Source organism: Epinephelus fuscoguttatus, linkage group LG1 (genome assembly GCF_011397635.1).
Source record: "Epinephelus fuscoguttatus linkage group LG1, E.fuscoguttatus.final_Chr_v1".
NCBI classification, from domain to species: domain Eukaryota; kingdom Metazoa; phylum Chordata; class Actinopteri; order Perciformes; family Serranidae; genus Epinephelus; species Epinephelus fuscoguttatus.
This window is the reverse complement of record NC_064752.1, coordinates 16,452,339-16,461,483: the sequence shown is the minus strand read 5'-3', so window position 1 is coordinate 16,461,483 and position 9,145 is coordinate 16,452,339. Positions and strand designations below refer to the sequence as shown.

The 9,145-nt window shown below is 40.3% G+C and overlaps 1 protein-coding gene across 1 annotated transcript; it reads left to right on the top strand.

The window, feature by feature from the left end:
• LOC125893075 (glycerol-3-phosphate dehydrogenase [NAD(+)], cytoplasmic-like) lies at positions 1-9,145 on the top strand. The gene is made up of 8 exons (XM_049583547.1): positions 1-159; positions 3,185-3,362; positions 3,445-3,585; positions 3,699-3,837; positions 5,238-5,350; positions 5,823-6,059; positions 6,181-6,287; positions 8,569-9,145. Exons 1-8 carry the CDS (start codon positions 116-118, stop codon positions 8,663-8,665), a joined length of 1,056 nt encoding a protein of 351 aa, XP_049439504.1. The 5' UTR covers positions 1-115; the 3' UTR covers positions 8,666-9,145.

Below are 9,145 nucleotides of genomic sequence, written 5' to 3'. Positions count from 1 at the left end.
CCGGTGTCGGAGGGTGTGACCGAGCCCCAGCTGTGTGTCCGTATAAATACACTCTGTCCCGGCTTCAGTGTGTCTCCGCACCGGCAGCAGCTCCGTCTGGAAGGTCAAACACATCATGGCAGCGCCGAAGAAAGTCTGTGTGATCGGCTCTGGTAACTGGTGAGTTCAGGGGTGATGAGGTGTTTGATTAACTCTAATGCACTTTAGGATGTCTCTCAGCTCAGTGTTAGTACAGTCAGTGGTGCGTTGCAAAGTCTCCAGACACCATGTTAGAGACGGCACACAGTGGGCCAGGAGACTTTTGTGTGTGTGTGTGAGTGAATGTTGTCAAAGAGTTGGTAAACTTTGCAGAAAGAAAACCGCTTCAGCCTTTTGTTAACAGCAGATAAATAATTCATAAAGTTAATAAGTCGCCTGCTGCCTTTTGCCAGACTGCAGAGTGGAGGTCCTGCTGAGACTGACTGTCTGTCTGTCTGACTGTCTGATGACCTTTGATGCTTCAACAGCCCAAAAATCTTTGTTAAACAAGCAGCTCTTGACTTTTTCATATTCAGAGATATTTGTGCTGAATCAGCCTTCGTGTGGAGTTGATATCCCTCAACCTGCGTGACATTTAGATTAGTCAGTGGAGGAAGAGGTATTCAGATACCTACTAAAGATACCCAGAGCAGCATTACCACAGTGTGCTAGTAACTGACCTGCATTCAAATTATACCTATTAGAGGAAGGAAGTATCACTATTATTGTAACCAAGTACATTCACTCAAGTACTGTACTTATGTACAATTTTGATGTGTTTTTGTACTTTACTTGAGTATTTCCATTTTATGCTTCTTTATACTTCTTCTTAACTACATTTAAGAGGCCAGGTTATACCTTTTACTCCACTACATTTATTTTAAAGCTTTAGTTACTTTGCAGATTTAGATTAATAATACAAAACATAAATCAGCTAATCAATCATGATGTAATATTACAGATTAAAGAACTCAGCAGGATATAAAATAGTCCACCTTTACCAGCTGGAACAACACACTCTCACTCCGACCTCGTCACATATCGATGTTTGGTCATGGACTTTCCACGTCCACATGCGACATGCAAGGTACCCAGGGTGTGTTGGTTGTCGATGTTCTGGGACGCCGTGTTAAGCTCTGCCTGTTACATGCATTGTCTTCTTTCAAAGTACACTTCCTTTTTCACAGGAAGTTTACCGTTTACATACAGTTTCAAAATAAATGCACTATGTCAGAACAATACCTTGAATTTAACCTTGGTTTAATTTGATGTTTGTTGTTTGTTGTTTGTTGTTTGTCCTGCCTGCCCAAATTGGACTTTCACTGCCTTAACCTTCATCCTTGTCCCACCGCATTTCTCAGTTAAACTATAATGGCAACTGGCTGTGTATCATGTCGACGTTAGAGGACGCCTTTTTCCCTTGGTTTTTGATGCTGCAAGTCACTGCCCGAGCGCCAGATTTCAGCAACTTCGGAGTGAGACAGGGCTCGCTGCAACATGATTCTGAAATTAGCCATTCTGCACAGTGACTACTTTTCAGGGGCGTAAATGTAAGCAGTGCAGGCAGTGCAGTTGCGCTGGGGCCCGTGGGGTGGAGGGGCCCGACTGCCACCTGGAAATGCACCCATGCTCAAAGAAGAACTCACGTTAAATCAAAAATGGTGCGATTTTCTATATATGCCTTCAAAAAGATAAACCCATCTCCACTATGTTTTTCTGTTTTTGTAACATAGTATCAATCAATAACACATTATATGCTAACTCTACATAAACTATAAAAAACTATGTAGTTAAACTAATAATTTACTATTGTCTTCTGCAGTTGTTGTCAGATACAGATGTGTAAATATGGTTGCTAGGTAATATGTATGTTGACGTTGTCCAGTATCAGGTCTCTGTTTGATCCTGTAATGAGACGATACGATTCACAGAAGCTAGTTTAGGTGCAAAATCTCTCAAGACTGACCAGCTGGGTGCATCAGCAAGTGGATATAACATAAAAGTGTCTGTAAGACACACTGTTGGGAAAATATATATACGCCTGAAACTCTGTCTGTGTGTGTGTGCTTCATAGCTATTAACTAGGGCACACTAGGGCCCATCATAACTACCTTACACCACTGGTACTTTTGGTACTTTAGGTATATTTTAATGCCAATACTTTTGTACTTTTAGTTAAGTAAGATTTTGTATTTTGGCTTTTACTTGAGATAAAGTATTTTACACTGAAGTTTTGCTACTTTTACTGCTGTCAAAAGTTGGAGTACGTCTTCCACCACTGATTATTAGCATCATGTAACTCAAGACTTGGAGGTAAAAGTACTCATGATGTCATGTAGTTATTATATATATATAAGTTACTATAGTGGAGCTGATGTGTATAGTAGCATGTATACATTGGAAACACTCAAGCAAAGTACAAGTACTTTAAAACTATAATGTGTTTGATATAAATCAGTTGTAAAAGGACAAACATTGAATTGATCTCCGCCAATACACGCCAACTTACTGATACATAATATTGATATATGATCTTTTAAAAGGGATTCTCGCAGCCCTCAGTCTGTGTTATGTTGATATTCAATGGTAAAGCTTTAAAGAAGACACTCCTCATGGTTAAATAACGCCCTCCTGGTATTCTGTTTTTTCACCTGTAGTGTTATTCTTGTCTGGGAAAGCATCTGAAAACTATTCAAGTCACGTGACACCATAGTCACAAGTGGCACAGGATGTTTGTTCACCATTAGGAAATACACCACTGTACAAACTATAAGAAAATAGCTGTTAAATATCTAAAATCATCTTTTTTATTATTTTAAAAGTGTAATATCTCCTTAATACAAGCAATAATTAAAGAACAATGAGCAATGAACATTTTCTAATCTAAAAATACACATTAATAAAAAGTCAGTAGTCATATATATCACAATTTTTGATCATTTTTTCTTTCAATATCACTGCAGCTGCACATCAAAGTATGAGACCTATTGAAATGTATTAATTTATTTGTTTGTTTGATAGGGACAGAGCACATTAATGAACATCAGTGGGCAAGAATGCTACTAGAAATCACAAAAAGAACATTTAACCCTTTTTGGGAAACAGTAAGTTCAACCAGCTGCTGTCTCTGCTCCAGGATGCTCAGTGTGTGTCTCTGTGTCCACAGGGGCTCTGCCATTGCCAAGATTGTGGGTGCCAACGCAGCCAAGTATGACACGTTTGACACCACGGTGAACATGTGGGTGTTTGAAGAGACGGTGAACGGCCGTAAACTCACAGAAATCATCAACACAGACCATGAAAACGTGAAATACCTGCCCGGCCACAAGCTGCCCCCCAATGTGGTGAGTATGGAAACACTCTCTGATGACAGTTTGGTGTTGCTGTGTGGTTGAAGCTTCGACATGTTTCCTCTCTCCTCGTCAGCATGCTGTTCCAGACTTGGCTGAGTCCGTGAAGGGAGCCGACATTCTGATCTTCGTGGTCCCTCACCAGTTCATCATAAGAGTGTGCGACACCATTAAAGACCACATCAAGAAGGATGCTGTAGGAATGTCTCTCATCAAGGTAGTATTTGTCTTAATACCTTCTATCGATGATACAGGAATTACACAATGCACTTAAGAATTGGAAGTAATGATGCACCATGTGTTGATTTTGTGGTTATCCGTCTCCTCCAGGGTGTCGATGCGGGTCCAGAGGGTCTGAAGCTGATCTCAGAGGTCATCCGAGGGAAGCTGGGCATCACCATGACGGTCCTCATGGGAGCAAACATCGCCAACGAGGTCGCTGAGGAAAAGTTCTGTGAAACAACCATCGGTATGGAGGATAGATGGACACTTGACAAGTTTGATTCTGGAGTTAGTCGTCTACAATTAAGGGCACAAAATGACTTTCTATGAAAGTAAAGCACAATAATGTTTTGAATGTGTAAATGGATGGATTAAAAATGAGTAATCTAATTTTCCTCTAGATGTAAACAGCAAATTTGAGTGAGGCCCCAGCTGCAGTTAAAGGGATAGTGCACCCAAAAATGAAAATTTAGCCATTATCTACTCACCCATATGCCGATGGAGGTCCTGATGAAGTTTTAGAGTCCGCACATCCCTTGCGTAGATCGGCGGGGGGAGCGGCCAGCACACCTAATGGCAGACGGCGCCCCAGACTAATGTCCAAGAACACAAAATTGAATCCACAGAGTATCTCCATACTGCTCATCCGTAGTGATCCAAGTGTGCTGCAGCTGCGACATAAAAAGTTGTTTCGAAAAACGTCATATGAACTCTGTTTTTAGCCTCACTGTAGCCTGTAGCTCTGACTGCTTCTCTGTGCTCTGCGCTTTTTATAACTTGTATTTATTTGTTAAAACAAGGTGTCTAAAAGTTACTCAGCTATTAAGGTAACGTTAGCATAGCATTGGCTCACTAACTGTGTTAATATTAGCTTTGACTTACTGATCTTTGTGCAACGTCAAATGTCGAACAGGTTGGAAGTTGTTGCGTTTCAATCTATAATTTTGGACCTGCACATTTTGTATACTGCAATTTGTTCTTTGCTGACCACTGTATAGTTTTTGTAGGCAAACCAAATGATCATTGGTATGAATTTTTCTAACTGGCGCTCAGTACTGCAACGTTAGCTCGTAATGGTTCTCTCCTGCAACTTGATTGGATGCAGGCGGACTGGTTCAAACAAAGTGGATGTGGAGTTAAGTGTTGCTTGCTGGGAAAGAATAACATTAATATAAGTTGACTCGTGAGATGAAGGAAAATTATGTGATTCGTACTTGCGGGAAGGCATCAAGTACGTCCAAATCAAAAGGCTCAGGTTCAAGTGAAACCACGTGTCATTGGTGCTGAAGTCCAAGTCGAGTTGTGAGTCTTTTTGTCAGGCTGAGTCAAGTTAATCAAATCTGTGACATGAGTTTGACTTAAGTCCAAGTCAAGTGACTGGACCATTAATTTATTTAAAGTGAAAGATTGTGTCATGCGCTGTTCCTCTGTTTAAAACATGTTATGATGTAAAGCGCCATTAGCACATGTATACACATACTTCGGAGACATTTTGTTTTATTTGGATTGAAATCTGTGGTATTTATACAGAGCTTTATGTCAAAAGGCTTTGACAGAATGATAGTTGCATATTTATATACAGTATACATTTCTAAAGTGCTGCACTGTGTAAACCAGTGATGAGTTATGTGTTATTTTTGGACACAGGCTGCAAAGACAAGGCTCACGGGCCCATGCTGAAGGAGCTGATGCAAACCACTAACTTCCGTGTGACCGTGGTGGAGGAGTCTGATGTTGTGGAGATCTGCGGGGCGCTCAAGGTCGGCTTTTCTCCTCCTTTGAAAACACATTTCACTTCTTTATTATCATAACCTTGTACAAGAAATTTCAATGTCACACCTGTGCTAAAGCTTGTAAGAGAACACTTTTACAAGGTTGAAGAGTGCATTAAAAGTTATGAGAGTAAAAATATGGTCAAAAGAAGTCAGTTTTACTAAAATGTTTTTGCAGTTCATCTTTTTAAAAAGCTAACAGGCTGGTCAACACATTTAAGAGATATGTCTGCTTCAAGATTCAGAATTGGTCCAATAAACCCGATATAAATGTTCTAATATATCCCTTATAATCTTATTTTGTTTTTAATTATTTGGGAATTTTTTGATGTGGAAATCTATTTGGAGGCATTCCTTTCTCGTCTAAGCAGTGACATTCCTCACATGCACGAGTACTTACCCCAACGTGTAAAAAGTGCAACACAATAACAGCAGCATTTCTTCTTTCCTGTCGCTGCAGAACATTGTAGCAGTGGGAGCGGGTTTCTGCGATGGCCTGGGATTCGGCGACAACACCAAGGCGGCAGTGATTCGTCTCGGCCTGATGGAGATGATCGCCTTCGCCAAGGTCTTCTGCACAGACTGCCACGTCTCTCCTGCCACCTTCCTGGAGAGCTGCGGCATCGCTGACCTCATCACAACCTGCTATGGTGGACGCAACCGCAAGATTGGGGAGGCTTTCGCCAAAACAGGCAAAGTATGAGGACCAGTCTCTGTCTCAGATAATCTCTATCAGTCCTTAAAAGCCATCATAAGGTAACATCAAACACTGAAACTGCACCAAACACAAAACACCACCTCTGAACTCTTTGTTTTAGACCATTGAGCAGTTGGAGAACGAGCTGCTGAACGGTCAGAAGCTTCAGGGTCCAGCGACCGCAGCTGAGGTCCACCAAATCTTGAAACAGAAGAACATGGTGGAAAAGTAAGTTTGTCTCATGTTTTACAACAAGGATGTAAATCACAAGGTGGCTTGTTTGGACGTTTACCATTCCTACAATTACTGATACATGTTGGTTTCACTGAGTGCATATGAATCAGAATCATCTGAGGTATCTATACAAAATAAGATTTAATTGTGATCGCATCATGTCCTGCAAAAATGAACATGGTATTTGAAAATGTGCCAATGAGCTTTCTTGCTGAGAGCTACATCAGAACACTGGTGCCACTCTCGTGTTTTGTACGTTAAATATGAGGCCACAAAAAAATCTGCCTTCCAGCACCTCTAAAACTCAGAAAGTACCATGGTATATCTTGCACATTCATTTCATACAAAAGATTTAAGTGTAAAAGCGACAAATTGGGGTTTTATGAGGAGCTATGTGCTTGTTGTCATTGTGAGGTTGCCGGGCAACAGTCTGTTCTCATTCTCTCAGTGAGTTGCACAGGGCTTCCATGTCATTCTAGTGTAAACACATCAGTAATGAAATTTGATGCTCGGAGCAACTGGCGTAGTAATAAAGACAAAACACGTCTGTGTAGGGTGAGTGGGAGGGGAGATAGAAGAGTCAAACCATTACAGACTTTCAGCCAGGAGACCACCGTTTGTGTCCCACGTAAAACCAAAAGTCAGTGCTGTTTAAAATAATGTTACCTAATTTACGATCATCCGTGACGTACTTACATCACTCACCTGATCCATTTATGACACATTACGAGCTTATTTTAACTCAAAACATGACATTTTTTATAAACATTACTAAGTAGTTTTGTTGCCTAAATCGCAACTGATTGGCAATGTTAAGCACATGGTACAATAAGTTTCACCCAGGAGACCGCTGTGCGTCACATACAGATGTTAAAGCATGTGTCTCATTGAGACATGATAGGGTACAGCGTGAGTATCGTGTGAAAAATTGTCTGCATTTGATGACGTTGGATGCTAACGTGTTGTAGGCAACCAGCAAAGAGTTCAGGAAGTCTTCATAAATCCACAACTTGTCACTTATACACTTTTTTTGAAGAGATTAAACAAACAAGATATAATGTGATTATTAATGAACTCAAGAGCTGCTGCTAGTTGGGTTTTGTTACCTTTGCACAGAGCCATGCTAGCAGTTTCCCCCTGTTTCCAGTCTTTATGCTAAAATAAGCTAAACTAAAATCTGCTGGCTCTAGCAGGGTCTGGTCTTTTTTATCAGAGGAGGGGGTTGGTGGGATGGGACTCATTTGTTTTTTTGTTTTGTTTTGTTTTGTTTTTTGACCCTCCCTGAAGCTACAAATATTTTTTACTTGAGTCTCCCTGAGTGACTGAAGGAAAATGCACGACCCTCCCTCCACCATAAATTAGGTAGCTTATTTGATTTTTTAAACTTACCCTTTGAAATTTGAAGGTAAAGAGTTGAAGACGAAATCCTGGAGTTGAAAATAGCCTCAGTTTTTCACCTGTCATGCATGCTCGTTATTGTAAATGCTTAATCCATGGCAAAATTTTATACAGAATGAAATGTCACTATTTTAAGCATAGATATGGTTGTGTTTTTTCTGACAGAAGCGACTGTCCCACATAATGTGTTCAAGGACTGTCTGAAATATTAAAATCCAAAGATAATCTCTGTTTTTTACAGTTTCTGGCCAGCGGGTTTGTAGGGCTTCTTTAAAAATCGCCGATAGAATAAATACAAAATACTATGTGAAGTGCTGTAAAGCTTAGTTTACTGAATAGCGTCAATTTATAACTCGAAGGACTCACACACAAAGCATTTGTCTTTTTCTAGACACATTTTCCCCACAAATACAACATGCTAATGTTATTAGCGCAAGCCTATGGCATTTTACATTGTATAAATTAGCCTAGTGACTAGCAGAGATTTCCTTTACTCATATGAAGCCAGGATAAATCACACACAAGACTTAAAATACTTTTTTGTGGGGGTTTTATTGTCTTCACAATGTTTTGTTTCTTATCTGTGAAATTAAAATAAATAAAAGCTTCATTACCACTGAGGGAAATGGTTTCAGCTAACAGAAATAGGCGTCGGCACGATGTGTAGTTACATTTCTGGGCAGGTGCACATCAGGTTATGGCGTAGGCTCTACGTCGACTCAGAGCCTTCACCATAGGTACAGCGATGATTCAACGCACAAGTATAACTCCAGCTTTAGTCAACAGACATGAAAGTGGTACCAGTCTTTCTATTTAACCCCCAAAATGTGAAACTATTCCTTTAATAATGTCTCAAATCATTCTCTCACCTCTGCAGGTTTCCTCTTTTCACTGCTGTTCAGCAGATCTGCTTCAACGGCCACCCAGTCACAGAGTTCATCAGCTGTTTGCAGAACCACCCAGAGCACATGTAAAGGACTGATGCATGGGTGGAAGCTGAGAAAGGACTTTTACGCTAGAACTACTGTATAACCCAGGTGATTGTAGGGGGTGAAGGTTAGGACTACTTTCTTGTTTGAAACTCAAACAGAAAAGAAAACAATGAAGCAGAGTTGCCCTCCTTACCTGAGCTGCTGTTTACCTGCTTCTGTTACACTACTGAGAGAGGCATAACCTCTGTTTCCACCTGATTAGAAACATACATGACTTAAACAGTTGCATAAGTCTTAAAATCTTAAGAATTTACTTACACAATACTTAAACCCCAACCTGAATATTATGAAATGTTACATCATTTCTCAGTTAAAGTGCCTCAACGTGCCTTTTCTCTGACATTTGTGTTCCAACAGTAAACAAAGTGCTGAACACACAACAGACACCACTCCCACTGTGTTGTTTTTTCCTCTTTCTGGACTTCTTATGATGATTTATTTTGGAATAAATTATTGACTTCA